Genomic DNA, 25,280 nt, shown 5'->3' on the forward strand with positions numbered 1-25,280 from the left:
AAAAGAACTAAAAAAAAATTAAGCAAAAATAAGTATTTTCTCATTTTTTTCCTCATAACCCTCCAAATGTTTACATAATACAATGATACAGTTACAGAGGGATTTTTTTCCAAATTAAAAACAGGACTCAGGAGGCTGAATTCCAGTACACAGACTTTGATTCTAAACAATTGTGTGGCCCTCAACTTCATCTGTGAAATAGGGCTGATGATATGTTCTTAGAGGGTTTGGAGGAGTAAACTAAGATAGTAGACCTGAAGAGGGGAAGGGGGATGTTTGCAAACTGCGATGTTTTGTCAAATTAAAGACAAAAATTGAATTCTCAATCATATCCCTGAGTATCAAAGACTTGTTGAGAACAGAAAATTAACTTTGCCTGAATATTCTGAGTGAAACAGTATAAAACCAAAAAGTTGGCAAAGTTACCAATTATAGGCAACAGGACCCAACAGTTAGTCAAACCCTTTCAGTCAAATTGAGATTGGCTTGGGCAGCAGTGACATATGGTGACATTAGTGAGAAGGGCAACCTGACAGCAGAACAGAGAGAAAAGACTGATTTATGAAATTTGCAACAGACTGGCCTTTTTAATCACAATCCAAAAAATGTCAGTGACAATGAAAAAGGCATGTAAACTCTGAAACAGGCTTTGAAGGTCATGTTTTCTTGAACGTTTCCAAGAAGACAGAAGTAGGATGGTGGGAATGGCTTTGGTGTCTAGGTTAGCTGGAGTGTACAAAGTAGGTAGCGACCCTGAGCTGCTTCCTTCAGGCATTGACAATGGTTAAGATTTTTTTGGAGGAAGTGTTCTTCAAGAGGGGATCTGTTGCACAACTGAATGGTCCCTTAAGCACAAAGAGGAGAACAAACTTGGCTCATAGATTTGTGATTATTGTTCACATCAGCTCCTGGCTCATATATGGCTTTAAATGTCTTTAAAACCAACTTGCTGCTCCCTGGAATGATTCTAATATAGTAGGTACATTAGAGACAGTGCAGAAAGAATAGCCTATATTAAAAAGAACTAGGTATGTAGCTTTTAAAGTGTGCCCATTTAGAATTATTGGAGTGGAAAGATTTTGATAAACAAACCAAAATTTAAAAAGTGATAGGCCAAAAAAATGCTGATTAATACCAGCAATAGGAATATACATTTTTAGAAAGTGTTTTTAATCAACTCCTCAGTATGGGGTTAACCAACTGTGTCAGCAGAACTAAATTACAGACTCACAGGAAAGGAAAGAGAAAATAAAAAGAAGACAATTTTGGAACAAATTCAAACTAATTCCTTCCTGGAGTAAAAAGCTAAAAGCACTGAGGAAGGCTCATTGGTTGAACTCCTGAACAAATAAGCCCTAAGCACCTAATGGGTTAAGAATATCCAAAAATATGTAGTACTTTTTAGCCTAAATTAGGCTAGAATTTTTAAAGAGTGCTAGCTGTCAAAGAAATGCAAAAGTGCAAAATTAAAGAGAGTTAAATACTCAAGGAGAAAAAAAGGTAGCTACCAGATACAGAATCATAAGTCAAGAAAGTGGCTGTGGGTAGTTGGTTCTTATCAGATCAGGAGAGCAGTTGATCTCATTGAGCCAACAATTGCCGGTAGTGTGATATTGTTGAAACTTTAAATATGACTGAGTTTGACCTTCAAAGCAATAGTTTCCAGAGTATTTGAAGTTCATCCACACTCTGCATTGTGCTTGGATATTGACTGAGAATCAGGATAAAGTGACAGTTATTAAAAGAGCCATAACTATTCATTTTCAATTTTGTGAATTTCAAGTTCTCAAGCATCCTGGTCATGCTAAGCAATGCCTTAGCATGCTTAGGTGGTAGGGAAAGTGCCTCCAAAAACTGTCTGGCCAGTGGAGAAGGGACTAAGTGTTTTAACTTCTAAAACACGAATAAATATCCAGACAAAATTTAATGGTACCAAAAAAAATCCTGTGCTTTTGACATCTTTCCATTTACTTTAGTTCTTTCAGGTGTATCTTTCAACAAAAATTTAAGTTGTCATTTTCAGACTTAAAGATCAATATGTGGAGTTTACAGTGCCTGAAGGTATTAAGGAATTCTTCTGACAATTACCCTGTTGGGAGGATCTCAAAGAAGGGGGGAGCTGACAGTGAAAGAATTTTTTTTTTAAGTCCAAAGTAGAAGTTTTTATGTTTTTATTCCCTGGAATATAAAACACAGATCTCAGTGTTTTGAAGGTTTTTATGAGAAATTATTGCCATTTTTTATTGAATCTGGTATATTTTTCAAAAATTGCTTGTTTTAATAAATTCAGGCCTTAGAAATGTCTAAAATTGTAGCAATTATATTTCAAAATGCTGTCGTATAAAATAGACTTCATAAAGTTTACTGATAGCAACAAGTATGGCAGTTACAGAAGTTTTACGAGACACAATTCCACTTTAAATGACAATGCTGAATTGTAAAACTAATTTCTTCCTAAAAATTAGTGTTCATTGTTTCCTATTCATTAGTGTTCATTTCTTACTATCCTGAATAGTTCTGCTCTCTGTAGTCATTGCATGGTATTTGTTGAACAGGACTTAGTCATGCTGATATATAAAGTAAAAACTGTTCAGAACACAGCATATGCTTCCCAAAGTGGGATAAAGATGATTTAAAAGCATTTATCTAAGCGAAGTGTTTGAAATATTTTAGTGCATTTACTGTAGTCTGTATTAGGAAAATAAACAAAAGAAATTGTTAACTACAATATAATGTTTCATTTGAAAACACATTACTATGTTTTATTTTAGATGAGACTATTTTTTAAAAAAATAGTGGTTCAGGGGGCATTAGAAGAGGACAAAAACAAGTAAACAGAAAAATATCAAAAGCACAGGATTATTTTTTGTTACCATTAGATTTTGTCTGGACAACTTAATCCTTTCCCTACTGGCCACTGTATGTAAATGGTTGTAGCTGAATCAGGGAAACATTGCTTTCGGGTAACTCTCCAACCAAATTCCAAAACATCAACCTCCTTAAACTTTATTCTAAAATAAGTATGATGTGTTAACACTAAAATTTTTTGCTTATTATGAAGCTATATATTTTCTGCCCAATTTTGTAATATAAAATCATTAAATATCAGAATCGAAAGTGCATTTAGAGATCAAAATACTATAAACAATTCATTTTGTAGGTGATTAAGTTCTTCTCACTCAATCAGCCCATCAGTGACTAAGCTAAAATTTGAACCCAAGTATCCTAATTCTCTCTGCCTCTCTTCCTCACTGCCACTATTGGGAAATCTTGACTGGGAACATTTGGATGTGCAAACAGCATTTTCTAATAGAACCAATTTCCAAACTCATTCTTCAGTTTTAGTCTATAATGACTAAATATACACAAATTAAATAGCTTACAAAAGTCTGGGTTCCTCAAAAGATTTTTTTACTGAAAGACATGTGAATCAATAAGTACCTTTAAAATACAACAGGTTTATCATAAAAGCTAGGCTAGGACATAGACTATTACCAAAGTTTAAGCCTCAAAGAGTATTATTAGGTTATTTTTTGTTAATATCCCATGAGTTTTAAAACAACAGTAAACTTCACAGAGTTTTTAAAAAACAAAATAAACTGCAGATTACTAGCCTGCAAGCAAATATTCTGTATCAACCTCTCAAATCAAGACAAAATTCAAGGTAACAAAAAAATTAGAATAAAGCTAAAAATAATTAGGGCATGGTGAGAAGAGGATAAGTAACTAATTTGTTTTAGGAGCAAAATTATTTGAAGCTAAAAATAAAAATATTTCAGGAAGTGCCAACTCAATTCATTTTGCCCGGAAAAGATACTGGATATTCTTGCAAAGAGTATAGTAGCCTGGGTTGCAATGGGGTTTAGGGAAGCAGGAGTAAAATGCTATTTTTGTGAACCTGATACCTAAACATCCCAGTGGGGTATTATGTCTGTTTAGACTCCAAGAAGCTGCTTTTCACATCCTTAAAAGACAGGCTGCCCAAGAGAGACAGGGTTAGAGGGGATGTTGTTTTTAATCCTGGAATAAATAAGGCCTTCAATGTCCTACCCCTGCCCTGAGTGACCTGAGCCAGTTCTCTGCTTAGGGTCACTTAGTCACAGGAAGTTGATGCAAAAGGCCTGAGGTAGTTGTTGTTTGCCTAGTTTTGTTTTGTTTTATTTTGGAGAAGTAGCTAGTTGGAGATGAGCAAGGCCTAGAAGATTCCAGCACCTTCACCACCAAATACAGGTTCTCCCTGCTGTTTTCATTTCTTCAAGGTCTCTGCCTGACGGGTTCTTCTGCATAGCGGTACAACGTCTTGCCTTGTGCTTCCCTAAAGGGGCTCGGTGATGGAGTCAGGGTTGGAGTTGGGAAGGGGGAAGGATGGAGCCAACGCCCAGCCCCCCACACTTGCACACTCACACACTGCCATCACACACCCATCTGCTTCTGGCAGAAGACAAGCTCTGACTTTTGGTTTTCTTAGGAAATAAGAAGAGTAAAAAAGTTTCTTCTGTAGTTGTGATTTTTTTCGTAGTTCAGGGTGTGTGTTTGTGTGTGTGTGTGTGTGTGTGTGTGTGTGTGTATAAAACCATCTTGAGGCATACAGAAAAGAAAGGGAGAGAAGGAAATTGGATATTTCACTTAACCTATCTGGGTCTCAGCTTGCTTATCTGTGAAATGGAAAAGTAGAACTAAATGCCTTGATTTAACACCCTTATCTACGGTGGGGAAGGAGCTGTGAAAAGTGGTCCCTAGGCAGAGTAATCACAGCCCACTACCCAATGGATGGTGACTCCCACTGCCTAGAGCAGGACAGTCATTTCTGGGATCATCTAAGGGACATTTTGAAAGATGGTGTGTTTGCCTCTGGCCTCAATTGTCACCGGAACTCGCGCGCGCGCGCACACACACTTATTTTCCCCACAGGTATTGTTTGCCTATGTGAACAAGTGGAAGCAGAAATCGCTCTTCCGAATTATTTAGGAAAGCCAACACGCAATTATGCAAAAGTCTAGATAAGGCTCTCCGAAGCAGAAAGCAGCAGAACGGGAACGCGGGTTTCCCCTTCTCTGGCGAGTACCAGCGCGGGGAGGCTGTTTATCTGTGTCCTGGTGCTGGGACAGGACGCAATCCAATTCCAGTTCTCGGTGGGTTCTGCGGCTCTGTCCCCGGTTCTGCAGTGCGCTCTCTTACTCCCTCTCTCAGTAGTGTCCCTGGCTGTCTCCTTTCCTCCCTCTCCCTGTCCTCTCCCAGCCTCACTCCTCACTACCTATACCCCCCACGTCTTACCCCCACCCTGGGGCGCTGGGTTCCACGCCTCCTCACGAGGTGTGAGCACCCGCGCTGGGCGCCCGTAACGCGGCCCGCCTGTGTCACCACTTCCATCCGGCGGCAGCTGGAAGCCGGGAGAAGGAACCGCACCAATCCCCTCACGCTTCTCTCGGGACGTCTAATCCCATTAGCGCACCTGAAATCACAACCTCGGCTACAAATGCGCGCTTGTTGCGACCCCTCCGAGGGGGCCGCGGTGCAGCAGGAGGCACTCCGACGCCAGGGTCCCCAACCCCTCCCCCCTCCAAGTCCTAAACAGACTCCCAGAGCACACTTGATCTCCGAGTAGATGAGTGCACCCCGGGGTTCACTGCTGCCCCTGAGGAAGAGCCGTCCAGGAACGGAGGCGAGAAGCTTCCAGAATTAGGCCAAGAGGCAGTGGGAGTGGTGATCCGGCGTCCCCGAGTCCAGCTGGGGAGAAAGGCGCCCTCGGATGCTCAGCCCAAAAGCAGCAGAAGACAGAAGCCGGTGCGCCATCGTCGCTGCGCCCCAGTCCGCGGGTCCTTGCGCTCCGGCTCTGGCTCCCGGGCTGCCACCCAACGCTGCCCAAGCCTGACCAACTCCCTCCGGCACAGGCTGAGGCGACCCCCAAAGAGAAAAATAGGATCGCAGTCAAAACTGGCGGGGATGGGGCACACTGGTGGGAGAGGGGACCTTTGCACCTTTTTATCTTCCCAGGGGACACAGTCCCCCAAACCTACGTCCCTGCGCCAAACCAGGTGCGAGCAAACTCCGCGGACCCCGCCGCTGGAAGTGCATCCTGCCAGGACTCCCACCCGACCCAGGGAGTCAGCGCGCCCCAGGGTGCAGGCAGGCCCAGGGCTCTGGGTGGCTCAGGACACGGAGACCGGATCGCGCTGCAGAACACCGCCGGGACTCTGCACCTGGACGCGCACGGGCGACAGGGCACCCTGCTGAAAGGACTGTGCGATGAGAGGTTCTCATTCGGTAAAGAGTGACCCTCCCAGAAGTGGCCGCCGACCTGCCAGTCAATGAAGTTATCCTCCGGGAGCTGGGAAGAAGGGGCGCCTCGCGGGGCTGTGGGCTCGGTTGCGAACCGATGTATTTGTGGCGTATACGTTTATTTCTTCTACTAGTTACCAGTTTTCAAACTGGCCCTTTCTCGCATAAATCGCCTGGAAAAAAAAATGATGTTTAGCTAGCATAGCCATATTCTGACGTTAATTTTTTTAAAAAAGACAAAGAAAGATGATATTTGTTTTTCATTTTTAAATAAGGGCACAGAAAAGCACGTTTTCAGATATTCACAAGTGAATAACTACTCAGCAGGCGTCCTTCAGCTTCCTCTTGTTCTTTGCTCCTCTATGTTTTTGACGCTGCTAGAATTCTTTCTGCGCCGCAGGAAGCCTTCGATGTTTTCCTTATTCATTAGATAGCTCAATGAAATGTTAAAATATTTATTTTTGAATAATCAGTACAATTTTTGCCTGAAGGTTTTCACAAAATATGCCCCTTTATCCAGTCGAACGTGGATGCTAAGCATGGCCAGTGTGACTCATCCTGTTGCTTCAAAGGTAAATGTTTGCTATTAGTGACTAGAGCACGTTCGCCAGACCTCTTCCAGCACTCAGTACTTCAACTATTAGTTTAGAATACATCAAACGTGTATGCACTTGTGATTAGTTCCTAGAAGAATTTTCTACATTTTCAAGCTATTGTTAGAAGGATTTTTTTTTCTTTTTGGTTGGTTTTCTGATCTCGACCAAACAGCATCTCATAAAATGACTCCAAACAGCATCTCATAAAATAATAACCCTTCACAGTTCAGTTGTTTATACTAAAGTTTAAAAGACACCCACCACCAACACCTCCATTTATATAGAACAACTGAAGCTCTAATATAGCAGTGCAAGCAATCTCGCTGCTTTAAGTAGCCAATGTCAGTTCAGGTTCTCTTGATGTATCTATATTTAATCCAATATTTCAAAGTCATTTTGACATAGTGCCACATCGAAATGTATATTGAAGTAGATCATTGAAATATATTTATGCACAATAAAATGTCCTAAAGCTGTCTCCTTTTCACTATTAGGTTTTTATTAAAAGACACCCTAATACCTAGTCATGTGCTGGCAGGTTTTATTAAACTGCGATAAGGAGTTTTAACTTCAGAAAAGCACATGAACAGTTTTAAAAGCACTTGCACCAAAGTCTATGTCTCTTGGACCAAAATCAGATTGACTTCTCCACGTATATGTGTGTGTGTGCACACACACACACACACACACAAAACACACACATAGATATATATATACACATATATATACACATATACACACATATTTACATATACATATATATACACATATATACACATAGATATGTATACACATATATATTTGGGGGGGCATTGGGCTTATTTGTTTCTTAAGTCACAAAATCACTTCTCTATGGTAATAGTGATTACTTCAGAAAATGTCACTGTCAAACAGAGGTCAAAGTTAGCTTCATGCCTTTTTTTTTTTCCCCCACAAAGCTTCCACAATGCTAGAGCTCTATAAATGTTTTCTTTTTTAAATCACAACCAAAATGTGCACAACGTTTTTTAATGTTTAAGAGAACATCAAATGGTCTCTGCTATATGAAGGTGTCTGACTATGAATTTCACCCACACTTTCTACCACTTGTGCTCTCCAAGTAAAAACACTGAAGTTTCACATTTTCATCCCAAATTTCCAAAAGGGAACTGCACTAAAATTTTTATAATTAACAGTGTCATTTCCCCTCTCCTAAAGGTTTTTTATTCTTGATTACCAAACAATATTACTTTCCAAATTCCAAGAACTTATTTGTATATCCTGGATTATTGAGGCAGTAGATAGATTTAACTTGACTGTCAAGCAAATTCACTCTCAGTGTTAAGCAACCACTACTGTTTTTTGTTTTTGCTTTTGTTTTTTTGGAGTTGTTGAATCTGTCCTATCTTCCTTTCTTCCTTTCTTTTCCCAAGCTGTCTTCACAAGTTTGGACATATGGGTACACACACATGCACAGCTGTATTCAATGTAGGTTTTAGCTTTATGCCTTAATCAAGCATTTGAGCCATACACCTATGATTGATATCATATCCTATCTTTGGATTTGAAAAACGTGATTAGACCGCAAGACCTGTCCTATGAGTCTAAGTTGGGTACTGTGATTTTCTCTTGTTAGTTACCAGCACCAGATCATACCCCCAACCACCACCTCCCACCCCCATAAAACACCAGATTAAAGTTTGTCATCAAGGCTGCAGTTTTTCTATTGTCCAGTAGACGGCACAAAAGATCAAGCCTTCAAATGCTAAACAATTCAAGGCTGCTGTGGTTTGAAGTTGTGTGTGTGTGACGTTCTTTAAAATAGCTAACCAGCCAGCACTGTATCTGTGAGGCAGAGAAGTACCGCAAAACTTAAGATAACTCACTAAAGTTTTGAAATGTAATGATAGAAAAAGGTTTTGTATATGTCAACAAAATGCCGCTTCAGAAAAATACACTTATAAATAAATTCAGAGAAAAATGTTACTGAGAAATTTATTATTTAAAAGTTATCTTTATAGAAATTAAAGTGAGAGAAATTACAGGGCATTTTATTTTTAATTAAAAATAAAGAAAGTATCTGCACCACGAGACTTGAAGTTTCTAAAGTGGAACTTTGCACGATGCATCTGTGTTTTTTATTGCATTTAACATACAATTCAGTCCACAAAATTGAAGATTGTATTTCAAATGCACTTACACATAAATGCATATATAATAGGTACTTGGGAAGGGGAATAAATTATCTCAATGAAGTTTTGTGGGATAGCTTTTGGGGGATATTGGAGAACAAGGCCACTAGAAATAACAGTTGAGACTTTGCCTCTTTCAGAGCAATGCATGACTTTGGCTAATATTTATATTTTACTAAAAGGCTTCTATTTCCTTTTCATTCTGCAGACACTCCTTATGTAGAAGTTTGGGGGGGAGGGTAAAGTGCGGGCTAATAACTCATTTCCCAGTTAATTTTATTAAGAATTTATAGCACTGTTTAGAAAGTTTTAAGACAACCATAAATTTTATTAGGAATACTTTATTAAGCCCTCCATTTAATTAATAAAAGACCTCTATAACTTCTGAAAATGTCAGAGCTAGTAATTATGTTAACCAGTGTAGTTTTTTCCCCCTCTAGAGACCAAAGCATTTTAATGATTTGAAATAGAATAGTAAGGAAAGCACCTCCCTCTCACCCCCCTTTTTTTTTTCTTCTTAACTTTTGCATCATCCAGTCAGAATATAGTAACTTAGGTATTTTCCCTGCAACCGTTGGAAAGCCTAAGCTGACCTCTCATTGACTTTTGAACTGGACCCGGACATTCTTTGTTTTCTGAAACAAAATGCAGTAAACAAATCTTTTAGTCCTTATAGCCTGTAATGCTTTGGAGCACTTGATTAAAGTTCTCCCTAATCCTTTCAGTTAACCCCCTTTGATATCACCTAACCAGGTTTCCCCCTTTAATAGATCTCTCAATCATTTATTTCACTTTTCTCACAGCCATTTATTAGCTTTGACTTCTTGGTACCTTTCTCATATCACCTCCAGGCTCTTATCTCCAGCATTCCTCTATTATCTGTACTAGCTTTCAAATCTATTTTCTTTAAACTGTCTTTCCCTCCCTCCTCTTATTTCTGTTTTTTTGAAATGCGAATGCTAATGAGGGGGAGAGATGCGGAGAATGAATGTTTTTGAAATACAAACACCAAGCCTCCACACCACAGGACAACCTAAAAACCAATCACAACATTTCAAGGGACATCTTAAAGTTTGGTGGCAAATGATAAATCCTTATCATTTTGTGAACACAGCTGCCAAACTCGATTGATTAACAGGCTTTTGTTTATTCTAGGCTGGCAAATACACACACATTTTACCTTAAGAGGTGCCTCTTTTAATTTCTGAGGGTTTTGGAGCTGACTCATCAATGTGACGTTTTGGGACAAAAGCCTAATTTAGGATATAGGTCTTTCCAGAGGCACAATTCCTTATAGAACATAAAGTCCAGGGAGTTCTCCGAGACGACTTTAGCAGCAGCTCAGAGGAGCACTGAGGGCTTGAAATGCCTCCATATAGGAGGGTGTAAACAATGGAGACCAAAGGCCCAATCTGCCTCCTTTTGTCACCGTTCTCTATCTCTGGAAAGATGCTCCGAGATAAGAAGGATGAGAAAAGAATGGAAGGCCTGAATCGCAAGAGCTAGGGCCAAGTGTCAGAATTTTTCACCAGGCCAAGTTTTCGCAAAATAAAAGTGCTATTGCCTTAAAAAAGCAACTATCTGAAATAAGTTAGGAATAGGTGCTGTCACAAAATGGGCACAAATATCGAGAGTAGTTTACTAAGATACCTAGACCTGTCCCTCCATTTTTTTCCTTTTAATAGATGATTAATTGCTGCCCTGCTAAAGGAGTTTTTTTTTTTTTTCTTTTTTATGGCTACTATATTGCAACTCTAGACATCCTCTGTGCGATTTCTCTCAGCAAGCCCCAACTGTAATAACTGTTTGCTAATTGTAAAATCCTTATCCAGAATGAGGTTTGGGCAAACAATTTGTACTACTGTAATTACATTGTAAAAGTGTTTAGTCCCTTGATTGTTCAGAATTAATTGTATAAAGGCCTAGAAGTTATATTAGGTTCACAGTTAAAAATGGAAAGACTGTGTGTGTGTGTGTTGGTGGGGGGTGGGCACTTTTCAAAACTACTGAGTTGATTTTAAGTCCACAAACTCAAACAATCTCATTCTTTAAGGAAAATTTGTGTGTAGGTTATTTAAAGTACATTTTTATGGTTATCTGGCACATCATGGTTAAAGCACGCAGTAGTCTAGTCTTCCTCCTACTTTGAAGATTTTGGTTATGTTTGCATAGGGTGACTTACCTGAACCTTCTTTTTTCATCAGTGCTAGAAAACAAAAGAAAAAGATTACTGGAAAGCAACAATACAAAATAAATCCTGTTGTCAAATATACACGTATATACTGACCTTTTCCAAATTTGAAAACGTGGCCGCAGAGTTGTGGTAACTCCAAGCCCGTTACCTCTTTGCCGAAGAACCCCTAAGGCTGTTAAAGACTACAGTCCTCTAAGTATATTTCGCAGTAAATTTCTCTCAGTTAAATTATACTTACACAATTTCCCTCGCAGTTCATTTAAGGATCGTAAACGTAGATGTGTCCTGTCGGTGTTTGGTTTGACCCCCACCTCCTACCCACGCTTCTCCCTCCTACTCCCGAGTCGCGCAGATGCCTAGCGGACCTACTGCGGGGACTAGGATCACACCCCCCGCAAGCAGCCGTCGGAAGGAGCTCAGGTATCTGCCGAAGTCGGTTGGGATTCCGGGAAGGAGTCGCAGACAGCCAGCCCAGCTTAGTCCTCTCCCTAAGCGGAAAAGGAGCGTGCTGCCTGACCTAGCCAGCGCAGCCTCCCAAGGATTGAACAGAAATCGCCTTCCTGAGACGGGGAGGTTCCACCTTGGCCTGAAATTCTGCTTCCAAGTTCATGTTGTGGGACCGGGGCGGGGGGGGGGGGGTGCGCCGGGGGGGGGGGGGGGGGGGGGGGAGGCCGGGAAGTGCGGGCAGGGGCATAAAGGCGCTGGTAATGTACCTGGCTGCCCACCCCCCTCCGTCCCGAGCTTTTATTCGCGGGCTTGTCTTAACCTCCCAAGTGATGTTTTAGGGCGTTTGTGCCAGAAAACCTACACATGTATGTGATGGAAAAAACTAAAAGATCCTGAAACTTAAGCGTCAGAAAAAAGGAGGAGAAACAGAGAGAAAGAAAAAAGAGGAAGCAAATGATAAGGGATCCTGGAGATGGTTTAAACACACACTCACACACCCCCCTTTCAAGGCAAAGCGCTTCTGAAGGTTTTGGGAGAACGTGTGTCAGCCAGTACGGAGTTGGGGGCGGGGAAGGGTGCAGTGCAGGAGGCTGGGAAGGCTCATCTGCTCGGCTTTATGGAAACGCTCCACTGTTTGGGGCAACCAACCCCGCGTTGACTCCTGCAAACACTAAAGGAAGCGATAGATGTCGCCTAGGGAGACTACGGACGCTCGGTGGAACTTCATTGCAGACCTGTGTTCTGATGCTCGCCCTGTGTCCCCTGCTCCTTGGAAGCCCACTCTATAGAAACTTCAGTCCTACCTCGCAGACAGGCGCAAATTCTCTTTTACTTTGCGCTTAAGAGTTGGCTTCAATACATTTTGGAGGTCCTAACCTTTCCTAAACAATCTCCGGATGAAGGGATACCCCCAATCTTTCTCAAAACTCTTCCCCCTACCTACAACCCCGCGGGGGTGAGGGTTCAGTCCGCAGCTGGCGAGTGGGACGTGAGTGGGTGGGGGCGATGCGGACGCGGGCGGGCTGCTTGGAGGGAGTCAGCCTTTTGGCCACCTTCAGGGCGGGAATAGGGACTGGCAGTTTGCATTCCCCGCAGATCGAAGCTCCCTGCTGATCGATTATTTGATAATTGATTTTCCCCGCAGCCAATGCGCGGCTGCCTGGGCGGGGGCGCCTCCTGATTGGCCGAGCACTCCTCCACGGCTGCCTACCGAGATTTGGGTGAGCTCATTTTCCAGTCGACCGCAGGGGGAGTTTTCTGCGAGGTTTCAGCTGGAGGGAGGGGGAAGAATCCTCTCCGAGCCGAGCGAGCTGCGAGCCCTGCTTGTGGATGTGAGGTTTCCAGCCGCTGGTCGAGCTGCTGCGGCTGACCAATTTCGGCAGATCAGAGCCCAGCGGACAGAAATATAAATACGAAAATAACGCCACTAAATATAATCACAAGGGAGAAGCTTAGAGCGGGAGAATAAAGGGGGGGGGGGGGAATTAAAGCTCAGGCCATAGGTGTTAAAGTTAAAAACAAAACAAAAAAACAGTGGCTGGTTGGAGCCTCCGAGTTGTAGGTACGGGCAGCTTTTGTCTGAAATCTCAGCTTCCGAAGCGGATTTATTTTTCTCTGGCACTGGGAGGTTTCGCCAAGCCGGGTTGGGGACGGGAAAGGAGCGCGGCGAAGGATGTCTGGGGTGGTGAGGGCAGGGCGTCGCTGGAGAAAGAGATAGGGGGACGCGAGGTTCTTACAGGCCCGGGAGAGGTCGAGGCTGGAGCCCCCTCCGCGCCTCTAAGACAAAGGCAGCGGTGGCTGCAGCCCGAACCTAGCACTCCGGCAGCGTCGCGCCGCGCCCTGGGCGCACGGCCGCCTCACCCCGAGCGGGTCGGAGAAAGAGCCTCCCTCCCAGCAGCTCCCCGGCCCCTGCTCCACCCGCGAGGTCTGGGCGCTGCGAGCCCGAGCTGGGTTTCGCTTTCCGACGATCATAAATAGCTTGGTGTTTGTAAACAGGCGCCGGGGGCACATTCCCCGCGCTCAGCTCATTGTTCCCTCCCTTCCTCTCTACTTCGCGCTGGACGCCTAGGCTGAGGCTGGGAGCCGCCGGGGCTAGGAGGTGGAGGAGTCCAGACCCAAAGTGACAAAATGCTAGCATTTTCTTTTCCCCAGGCGGGCGTCCACCTCTAACAGCAAAGAAACCTCTAAGCTGGGTCTGCAGAAAGCCCGAGCCACCTCCACCCCACGTTCTCAGGACTCCTTAACAGAGGTTTTCCCAGCCCGGCTTCTCCCTCCTCCTTCTGCTCCAAGCTCCCGGTTTGACTTTTCTCCTTGCAGTGTTTAGTTCTGAGAATTCAGTACTTTGCGCATCACCCCCTGCCCCGAAAAACACTGGCAGACCCCAGTAATTTCGAGGAAAGTCATGAAGTCCATGCGCGGAGCCCTGTGCAAAATAACTCCCGCTGCTGCCTGCCCGGCGTTGATTCCCAATTTATTTCAAGAGAGTCGGCTTTGGGGAGAGAGTCTGCAGGGGGAGGGAAAGAAAAGAATACTGAAAATAAAGCCGGCGGCCGCGGGCTACTGCCTGCGTTTGTGTGCGTGTGCCCTGGGTGTGTGGTGTTTGTGCCTGGGCGTGCGATTTAATGGAGCGCCTCTCTGCCTCTCCAGTGCGGCCAGAGCTCGCTTTGCGCACCCACCCCTGCCGAGGAGCCTACTTGCTGCAGCCCAATGCATTGTGTAAGACGCGACCTGTTATGGCCACCACTACTTCCGGGTTCTAGCATTCTGGTCGGAATCCACCTCTCCGCCTGTGCAACACACACTTTACACACGCACGGGGACTGCAAGCGGGCAGCATCGATCGTGGCTCCTTTAAGACAAACTCAGACAGACATTTTTTTTAACCCTCCTCCTCTAATCTCCCTCCAGTGCAGCACTTGCAAAGAGAGGGGGAGAGAGGGAGAGAGAGAGAGAGAGAGAAAGAAAGAGAGAGAAGAGAGAAACTGATTAGGAATTAGGACTGATTCAAGGGAAGCGAGCGCTAGGGCTTTGTGCATTTGAATATTAACATTTGAGGTGTTCTGACCAGAAGAAGACAGAGCGGATGATCATTCATTCACCACGTTGACAACCTCGCCTGTGATTGACAGCTGGAGTGGCAGAAAGCCATGAGATTTGGTAGTTGGGTCTGAGGGGCGCTCTTTTTTTTTTCTTTTTCTTTCTTTCTTTCTTTTTTTTTTTTTTAACTGATTTTTGGGGGAGAGAAGATCTGCTTTTTTTTTTTTTTTTTTTTTTTTTTTTTTTTCTTTTTTTTTTTTTTTGCCCCCGCTGCTGTCTTGGAAACGGAGCGCTTTTATGCTCAGTGACTCGGGCGCTTTGCTTCAGGTCCCGTAGACCGAAGATCTGGGACCAGTAGCTCACGTTGCTGGAGACGTTAAGGGATTTTTCGTCGTGCTTTTTTTTTTTTTTTTTTTCGGGGGAGTTTGAATATTTGTTTCTTTTCACACTGGCCTTAAAGAGGATATATTAGAAGTTGAAGTAGGAAGGGAGCCAGAGAGGCCGATGGCGCAAAGGGTACGTATTAAAAAACAATTGTGGAACTCAAATGTGAGATTAAATTGAAACGTGGCCGAAAGACACTGCTAAAAAGTTTCCTTTTTTTCTCTCTCTCTTTTAAAAAATGAGGCTCCTAAAGCAGTGGCCTAAAGCGAGAGGATTTATTCAATGCATTTGTAGACTTATGTATGTTACTTGGAGTTGTTAATTAAAGGAATCAATTTATCTATAGATTCCTAACCAGCAGCTATATAAATAAAAATGCAAGCTCAAACAATCATCTTTTTTTTTAAACTAGATACCTAATGCTGTAATTTGAACATTCAGAGATCAGAAGTTTAAAGTTATGTTTAAACTAAAATATGCAGCTGGAAACTTCTGGTATGTTATTGATTATGCTCATCTTTAATATCACTAGAAGTATTTAGCTTTTTAAAGGAAATAACTGTCATAGTATAGCCAATTTTTTGGTCAGAAAACATTCATCTTTTTATAGTAATTTCAATTTGTATAGATTTGTATACAAGGCAATATTTTGCAAGTTTCTCTTAGATAAGCCCTGTACTAATTGAATACTAAGCACACAGTTACTCCCTCTAAAAATGCAATACTAATTTCCCCATATTTCTTTTTCAATGGAAATGCAGTGAGAGTAAAGTGAGACAATGACAACCCAACTGAGGTAGTTTCTTAAAAGAAAGGGGGTCTACAAAAAGCCTTCCTTGCATAATTTGTGTCCTGGCCCTCAAAGCCCTGTTTGCAAAAGAAAGTTACTAGGCTGACACATTTTTCTTTACTCCCTTGGTTCAGGCAAATGTCAGCGTTCTTCCAAACTCTTTTCACACCTCTGGCTTTAAGGAGATGAAAGTGGCAATTCCTCCTTTCTTTGAAAATCATTTCACTCTCAGCGCCTCCAAATCTTGGGAAAATAACTTGCCTGGAATGAACCAATTAGAAAAGTCTAAATAGCTAAATTTCACACACAAAAAATAATGACAATCAATATGAAAGTAGTTTTTTGTTTTTTGTTTTTTTGGTTTTTTTTTTTTCTGAAAGAGGAAGATGGGAGGTTCTCTGTGCATTTGCTTTTGAATTTGCTTTAAACCTGGTGAGTAACATTTGCCTCCTTGACTTCTAGTCTGGAAAGAAAGTTCATAAGAGTAAACAAGAAAATAGAATATTAGCTGCTTCAACTATAGATTTTTCTTTAACTTTGGGGGTGGGGAATTGCCCAATTCTAAATCCAGCTCTAATGTTCAGGAAAAGCTACCCTTCTTTGAGTTTCACTTATAAGGGGTCAGTTAGTTTTGTATAATTAGCAGAGTTTGTCTTGGAAAGCAAAAGAAATGCAGTGTCTTGCAGGACTGGCTAACCTCACGCCGGCAGGGAAATAAAATGAGAAGCCTGTCTAAATTCACGTGCTTGGCGTAGCTGTTCCCATCATAACTTTTTTTTTTTTTTTTTTTTTTTTTTTAATTCCCCCTGATGTGAAGGGGCTGTGAAACTAGGCGGGTTTGCTGCAGTGTCCTGGCACGTTTTATTATTGTGATTTTGAATTTCTTCCTCCAGAGACATGCCCGTTTCACCTTCCACCCTCCGGAGAATGCTCTTTCTCTCCTTCTTTCTTCTTTCCTTCTTGCCAAAGGAGCCTGAATTTCTGAACTAGTTGATAGGGACACAAGTTAGGGCAAGATCATTCATCCCAGATGAGTCTCGCTGAGAATTCTATAATTTTTACTTAAAGCCTTAATTTTAAAATAAGAAAACTCAGCTTTAGAGATGAAAGGCCACCGAATTCCGGGTGGAAGGATCCAGCTGGACTAACCTTATATAAGCTCGGTGGTGCCTTGCCGTTCTCCCATTTGCCCGCCTGGCCTCCTGAACCTTCTTTTTCTCCTGTTTGTCATGCAGTACGACGATCTACCCCATTACGGGGGCATGGATGGAGTAGGCATCCCCTCCACGATGTATGGGGATCCGCATGCAGCCAGGTCCATGCAGCCGGTCCACCACCTGAACCACGGGCCTCCTCTGCACTCGCATCAGTACCCGCACACAGCTCACACCAACGCCATGGCCCCCAGCATGGGCTCCTCTGTCAATGACGCTTTAAAGAGAGATAAAGATGCCATTTATGGGTAGGTACAATGGGCAGCAGGTTAACTAGTTGAGACTCAATGCTTCCCTCTTTCCCTGTGCCCTTGGTAAGAGGAAAGTCAGAGTTCTCTGGATTGGATCTACATCTTTGGTGACTTTTCATTCACATTGCATGGAGAATTTGGGGAGGTGACCTGCCATCCCCGAAGCCTTACATCTCCATACACACTCTGTGCACATTCAGTGCCCTGCTCCACCATGGCAGTGCCCGCAAGGGGGTCCCAGATCAGAAGAAGCCGGCTAAAGGGCCCTTGTCCCCTCTCACACTCCCTCAGAGGGCTGGAGTCCTTCCTCGCTCGATTTCGCCTGAGAGCGTTAGGGGTTTCTAAATGTAGGCGCCTTTGTGTTGGAACGAAACTTTTAGTTTAAGGGAAAATCTCTTTTAAGCCACTGATTGTTCTGACTTGCTAAGTTTACTCAGCAGCCTTATGCTGGCTCTGCCACTGCACAATAAAACCAAGGCAGGACAGTTGCAGGTCAAGCAAGGGGGAACATGTTTTGCATTTAGGGAGTTTGACCACTGAAGTCAAGGAGAGGAGCTTGCTCTGAATTGTTACACACATTAAGAAAGTTCTAGATGTTTTAGCACTTTGTGCTCAAATGTGAAACCTGCAGGATTTAGAAATAAGTAAATTCGGGGCGCTCTTCCTCGGAGGTTGTTTTCTGGCCGCGGTTTACAATGCTTTCTCCTCCGCCATTCGATTAGACCCTGGACTAGCAGAATCCTTTGAAACTCACTTGTGCCTACTGTGTGCCGATGAATTTGGGAACCTCGTTTTACTTTGCAGAAACTTTTATTTCTATTTATTTATTTTTAAAAAATCAGAACCCACTGACCCTCCGTGGCAAAAGAATATATATATACTCTTTTTGCTTTATTTTCTGATCCCTTGTGCGATGGGCTTGTTTAAATCCCACCGTTCTGTCTGCAGCGTTAACTACAAGTGATTTAGGCTCTGGGACCGAACATTTGGGGAAGCTTTCTAAAGGACCCCAAACTGTTAAATTCCCAGCTGAGCAGTGAGAGCTAATAAAAGACTTGAGATACCTCCTTGAGTATTAGAAGAAGCTTTTCTTTCTTCCTTTCTTCTTCTTCTTCTTCTTTTTCTTTCTTTTTTATGGGCTGAGACAAGCGACATCTAGGCCCCTCGCAATACTAGCTGCTTTGCCACTTCGCAGAGACAAAATGAAAGGCTGTACCGCAGGAACATTTGAAGGAACTTTCTTTGGGGGGCGGTGGGGGCCGTCTGCGAAGGGAGGGGAGTGTGCGAGGAGCTGAGGAGGAGCCTCCCGGCTCTCTGAGGGTCTTGGGGTTGGGATCCCTAGGTGCAGCCCGTTGACAGTCGGCCCCACAGCCATGGACGTCCTTTCCCCAAGTTAGCTGAGCGCCTGCACCGAGATCCCCCGAGCCTGGGCTTCGCGCGGCCGCCTAGGAGGAACCCGCAGGAACCAGCCCTCCCCACCCCTCCGCCCGGCGCCTTTCTCCTCCACCAGATCCTGGATGTGCAGTGGAGGGGACGAGGGCTTGTCGGGTGGGAAACTTAATTCAAAATGGCTGCTGGAAACGCTTGGGTTTTATTCGTAGCAAATGTTGCCAATTTCTCCGGCCAGATACGCTAAACCGATCCTCAGATACCGTCCATGGCTCAGGGCCTCCGACTTCAGGGCTCCAGGAGGAAGGGGAGGTGAGCGGTCACCTGGGTCGGGGGGCGAGGGGGGGGAGGAAAAGGAAAAAAGTAGATGACACAATCCGAGAGGGGGTCTGTTCCTCTTGCTCCTCCGGCTGTTTTTCTTGGGCACCTTTTTCCATTGACTGGGGACTAACCATTATGTTGTTTGTGACTGTTGTATTTTCTTGCAGACACCCCCTCTTCCCTCTCTTAGCACTGATTTTTGAGAAATGTGAATTAGCTACTTGTACCCCCCGAGAGCCAGGGGTGGCGGGCGGGGACGTCTGCTCGTCAGAGTCTTTCAATGAAGATATAGCCGTGTTCGCCAAACAGGTCAGCAAAATAAATGTTAAAAAGTAAAAGAAACAAAAGGAGAGCCCCCCCTTCCCCAACACACAAACGCGCGCGCGCGCACACACACACACACACACACACACACACACACACACACACACACACGGCACACTTTCAAAAGTAGCCAGCACATAGTCGGCCCTAAGCCATGAGTGTTACCTCCAACCTCAGATTTTCTTTCTGTCTGAGTGTCTGTTTGCAGATAACTTAAAATCACCCATCTGCATCCCCACTCACCCTCCAGAAAGCAAACGTGGAGAGCTCACTGCAGAATGAAATCTAGAACACCACGGTTGTAGCTGCTGTGGACTTGGCAGGCTGAGCAGCCTCCCTGAGAACCGTAGTTGCTAGTAGAAGTAAGACTGAGCTCTGGGCTTGTTTTCAGCTTAATTCACACTGAAATGTTTCTGCGCGGGACGAACTCGGTGTCACCGGGTCCCTCCCGAAGGGTTACATCCTGCCCCCAACAGGGTAATGAGGCAAGAAACTAGGAAGGCGACCAGATTTCAAATTTTTCTTTCTTTTTTCTCTCCCCTCCCTCTCCCCTCTCCTTCTCACTTGTATTTAGATTCGCGCAGAAAAACCTCTATTTTCTTCTAATCCAGAACTGGATAACTTGGTAAGAGCGGACCCCTATCCCCCCACCCCCATCCCCCACCTCCCACCTCCAGCGCCCTCAGCTTTGCTTTGAGAGCCCTGAGATTTCTAGACCGGTCTTCCCGTGCCTGCAGGTTGGCTGCAAATGTTTCTGTCCACGGACAACTGGTCCGGGACAAGATCCCGGGGAAATAAATTCATCTCGAGAGGGGCCGGGCGAGCCGGCGCTGGGAAACGCGAGCTTTTGTTTTTTATGACAGCCGGGCTGCGCAGCTCTAATCAGCGCGGGGATTTATCTCCCGGCCTGTCAGCGTGTGTGCTTAAACTTTGCGGACTTCCCAGCCCTCTAAGTCCCATCACGAGGGCAGCCACCGGACCAGAGCCCCTAAACAACCAGTTTGCCTGAAAGGTGTAAGGAAGGCAGCAGAAACTTTGCAATGGGAAAAGCCACAGTTTGAGGGCCATTTGAAATATTTTTCTGTCCAGTCCTTCCAAGGACACATTTAGTCCAGTGTTGTGGCCCTTTTGGGGTGGGGTGGGACCAGTGGCACTGAGAAAGGGGAGAGCCATGGGGGAGGAGAGTGTTTATGAGCCCCACTTAGATGCTCTGTTGTTGTTTTAGCTATTTTTTTCTCCTTAAGAAATATAAACCTCTAGATGGTACCCAGTTGCTGCTATTAAGTTTTAGTGTTATTGCCATAAATCAAAATAACTCTATTTACTGGTGGGAGGGGGTGGGCTGGAGATGGTAGAGCTGTGACAGCCAGTTTTCTGCAAGCAGGAATGGGGTGCTTATTGTTTTTGTATCTTTGCAGATGATTCAAGCCATACAAGTATTAAGGTTTCATCTGTTGGAATTAGAGAAGGTAATTTCTCTAGCCTCTTTTCCTTTTACTTACCCCTTACCCCGAAACACACAGAGGGGGAGGGTTCAGAATGGCTGAAGTTCAGCCTTCTGATACATTTGCATAAATGTCTTTCTTTCTGGTAATTAGTGTCAAGGCCAATCTTAGCGTCCATTTCTCTTCGCAGTTTAATTACAATTTCAGCCACTAAAACCGGGATCACAAACGCCCTAGCCTTGTGTTCATTCTTAATAACTTGCTGGCTTTGTGTAAATAGTTGCAATTCTGTGCATCCCAGCTGATGTTTAGAATGCTGCTCTGAGGTGGTTTCACAGGTTAATACCTCTGTTGTCTCTTCTCATCCTCTTCCTCCTCTTCTTTGCTACCTCTGAGGGAGAAAAAAGTTTTGTTCAGTTGTTGTGAGTTTCTGGAAGACAGTCCTGAGGGCAGCGGCAGATCAGACACAGGGGAGAGGCAGAAGGGGAGAAGGAGGAGGAGCGGGAAGGAGTCTGGAGGAGGTGGTGGGGAGGCACATTAAACGTTTTACAGAGACAAAGCAGAGTTGATAGTTGTGTCAATTTCTTGAATCTGTGAATCCTGCACACACCCCACTTTCACACTCAGGAAAGGGTGTGGGATAACATGATTTTGCTAGCTGTTCTATAAATCTCAGCAATAAAAACTTAATGCATTGTAATTCAAACTAACATTAAATTGCAAGCACACTGGGGTTTCTTGTGAATTTTTGCATGTCACTGATGCCTGGGGCCTGTAGGAAACCTCCGCACTTACACCTAAATATTTTGAGGCATTCCTTCTCCTTTTTGTAAAAAAAAAGAAAAATCAATTTGATATGTTTTTGTGGCTGTATGTTTTCTTATATCAGGAGTACTGGCAACTTGATTTCCTTCCATTTTTTTTTTTTTTTTAAAGAAAGTGTTCTAAAATATGACCCTTAGAGATAAAAACCTTTATTACAAATATAATAAGGACTTGGGTTGTCAGGCATGTATTCTATGCCACCACAGTACAGGTTCTTTGGAGAATATATATGTGCATATATACACAGATATACATTTTTTCCTTAGACACATTGGAAAGGAATTTATGATAAAGTCACTGGATGAAATTAAATAGTTTACCTTAAATGTCACCTACGCAGGTCACCTCTCTAATGACCACAGCCCCAGGAGCAGATGAATTTAACACGGGTGTTGAATATGTTGTAGCCTGTGAATCATCTTGTCACTGTCAATTTTCTGGGATATCTCTATTTTGCAAGAAAAGAAAGTTATTCCTAATTCTGGATGCATCTGGGGGTCTCTGGAGGACAATTGCCCTGTGTTTCCCCTATTTGGAAGTTTGGATCTCACAAGGGGAGTGGATTGCACTTGTCAATGTCATTTATGCACTCCTGATTATATTCCCATTTTTTTATTTCTGTCATAATGTAGGTACACGAATTATGTGACAATTTCTGCCACCGGTATATTAGCTGTTTGAAAGGGAAAATGCCTATCGATTTGGTGATAGACGATAGAGAAGGAGGATCAAAATCAGACAGTGAAGATATAACAAGATCAGCAAATCTAACCGACCAGGTACGCGCTTTTCAATTTCAACATCCCTGGGAAAAAAAAAAATCTGTATGCATATTGCTTGCTGGGTCACTACCACCTCCTTTTATTATTTGCATATGATTAAGTCCCTTTTAGATACATTTCCATCGAAATGAAAATTTTTGAATAATGTGGCTATTATTGCTTCATTAAGGCTGGCTCTGGGATTCGACCTGGAGAGATGAGCTTGTAAAAGCTTTGCTAGCAAACTTGACCTGTTTCTTGTCGCTTTTAATTTTTGTCTTTATTTTATTTACCCTCTACAATAATGGGAGTGTTAACTGCCAGTGACCGCCTCTGATTGTAGGGGCTTTGTTCTGGAGCATTTTCCCCCCTTCTATCTTCAAGAAAAGAAAAGTGTAGGGTCTGCTTATTTCTTATTTTATTAGGAATAAATCCAAGATAGGTGGTCTAAGAGAGACAGCGAGGGTTTGAAATCTAGCAAATGCTGGCTATTTTCTCCCTGTCTGTACGGTTCATTAGCCTGTCTTGTCAGTTTTCCTCGGCCGAACGCTTCTAGACCTCACTGAACATTGCTTTGTGTGGTGTTCACTGCAAGCTCGCCCATTTTATTGTACTTAATAGAAAAAATAAGACCAGGCTGAGGTTATAAAAACAGATAAATATGGACTTTTCCCCTCCTTCTTTCCACTCATCCTCCAGCTGGTATGTGCTCTGGGCCCTCTGGGTTGGCAGCTTGTGGACATGTCAGCATCAGGGGAACCCCGGCGGCTCCCTGGGTAAGGAGGGTGGGGGAACTCGCACCGCCTTTGCTCTCAACTGAGGGTTGGTTTGCTGCGCTCCCTCCTCTCCTGTCCTCGCTCCAGGCCCTTCTTCCGATGCGTTACTAAGTAGGGACGACTTTTATTTGGAGTTGCTGAGGGAATTTCTCTCTCTGTGTCACCCCAACACCACTCTTTGCTCCCAGGGTGCCTTTCTCTCTCCTGTGGCTGTATCTCTGGATTGGTCCAAAGGAGTTGCAAAAATGCAATGAAAGTGAAAACGTGTGGAGTGAGTGAGATGAAACAGGGCTCAGAACAGTTCTGTTGCGAATTGTTGCAAGGCGTCTGGAGATTTGGGTAGCTGGCCTGCTCTGCACCCTCCCAACCTTCCCCCCTGTATAAGTGAAGGCCCAGAGTTGTTTCTCTTTCTGACTCGGCACGTGAGTCCAGACTTGGGGGAAGAGATCAGCCTGCCTTTGTTAAGCCAAAGGCCAGCTACTCTGCAAGCTCTGCCATGATCTCTGTTGGCCAGTGGCTGTCTTGTACAGTCCTTGTCGGAGTGCCTGACACCTGGTTCTTAGTGTCATCTTATGGTTTTCTTCTCTCAACATCATCCTCTTAAAATACATTCTCAGCTTGATTTTCTCTGGGCAACCCCCGCGACACAGGCTGAATTCCTCTTTTGCCCATGGGGAGCGGGAAACAGGCAGAGCAGAGATTTAAAAGTGCCAATGTGCCGGGTCCGCACTGTGATCTGGAGAGTTGGAAACTTTCGGCAGTGTAGACGAGTGCACAGAACACGCAGAGTGCGCAATCCCGGTGCGGCCCCACAGAGGTGGGAAAACTGCAGGCGGCTCCCAGCCTTGGCCCCCGAGGGCTGCCTGGGCCTCAAGTCTGGTTCAACCCGCCAGCCTTCGCCCGGGAGCTGTTGAGTGCAGATTCTGCTGAGGAACCCTCGAGTAGCTGCTGTGGAATAAAAATTGCAATCCAACAAGCCTAACTAGAAAATGGGATTCTAAAAGCTCCGGAGTGCTGGGTACATAAAGCTATTTGAGCAAATTACAAGAATCGCTTAGGGGCATGAATGAAATCAACACTTTAATTGCCTCCAAAATGAAGATTTATACCCCATTTTCTCAAGGAATCATTATTTTATTAAAGTCAAAGATAAAAGAACAAAGTTATGGGGATTTTTTGGAGGCGGGAGAGAGAATACAAAAATTAATATATTATCATGGATCTCCCCCCTTCTCCTTCCCTAAACTTTGGTTACCCAATTCCCTTAACTTAAGATATGCAAAGATTGGTATGCAATTGTATTGGATAAAAATTCGCATTTTATTCTCTTCTACCTCTAAAATGAGAATCTGATTTCTGGTCCCCGCTGGTTAAGAGTGGGCTTCGACGCTTTGGCTGAGCTCGTGGCGCTGTTGGCCTTTGCGCGTGGGCTTGCTTGTGTGGCCCCCTGGGGCTCACCCAGGTTTCAGCTGGTCGGAGGACAGCAAACTCAAGGTCAGGTTTGGAGAGGGGAGTGCAAAGCGCTGGGCGCATGTGGTACAGTGCCACGGGCGCCGGTGGGCTCCACTGCCCTGGGGAGCTGAGGCGCGACGAGTGAAGCACCAGGGCGCCTGCTGGGCGCCAGTTCTCCGGACTGGAGCCTGCTGGCCTGTCCCTCCGGGCCGCTGAACCCCTAGTGCGGCGTCCTGGGGGCCAGGCAGGAAGGATGGCCTCTCCACCTGTCTGCGAATGCAGCCCAGCCAGTTTGAGCCTCCGCAGAGGGTGCGCTCCGGGACTGGACGCTTCTCGTGCTGTGAAAACGCTGGGCCTTGTTAGCTCATTAACCCCTCTGTCTCTAGGGCCCGTTGGCGGCACGATTTATTTTATTTTACTTTTTTTCCTCGGAGGGCGCGAAGACTGCCACCAGCGCGGGGACCTGGGATCAACGACTTTGATACTAGGCGGTATCTCGGAGGGCTAAGTCGGCGGAAATCCACTTGGCCTTGTAGCGCTAGTTCAGTCCTTTTCCTTCCTTCCTTCCTTCCTTCCTTCCTTCCTTCCTTCCTTCCTTCCTTCCTTCCTTCCTTCCTTCCTTCCT

At 44.3% G+C, this 25,280-nt stretch overlaps 1 protein-coding gene across 5 annotated transcripts in view; it reads left to right on the forward strand.

Annotated features, from left to right (window-relative positions):
- Window positions 1–15,007: 15,007 nt before the first annotated feature.
- Window positions 15,008–25,280, forward strand: part of MEIS1 (Meis homeobox 1) — a 138,063-nt gene continuing 127,790 nt past the window's right edge. For 4 of the 5 annotated variants that reach the window (XM_025354455.1, XM_025354456.1, XM_025354457.1 and 1 more), the window contains exons 1-6: window positions 15,008–15,239; window positions 17,133–17,359; window positions 19,240–19,381; window positions 19,971–20,021; window positions 20,815–20,865; window positions 22,299–22,445. In XM_025354455.1, the coding sequence (XP_025210240.1) occupies window positions 15,228–15,239; window positions 17,133–17,359; window positions 19,240–19,381; window positions 19,971–20,021; window positions 20,815–20,865; window positions 22,299–22,445 (630 nt within the window). In that variant the 5' untranslated portion in view covers window positions 15,008–15,227. Of the gene's footprint in view, window positions 15,240–17,132; window positions 17,360–18,275; window positions 19,064–19,239; window positions 19,382–19,970; window positions 20,022–20,814; window positions 20,866–22,298; window positions 22,446–25,280 lie in introns of those variants that run through there. The other variant, XM_025354458.1, reaches the window with a different exon arrangement.

The sequence above is a fragment of the Theropithecus gelada genome, chromosome 13 (assembly GCF_003255815.1).
Source record: "Theropithecus gelada isolate Dixy chromosome 13, Tgel_1.0, whole genome shotgun sequence".
NCBI classification, from domain to species: Eukaryota; Metazoa; Chordata; class Mammalia; order Primates; family Cercopithecidae; genus Theropithecus; species Theropithecus gelada.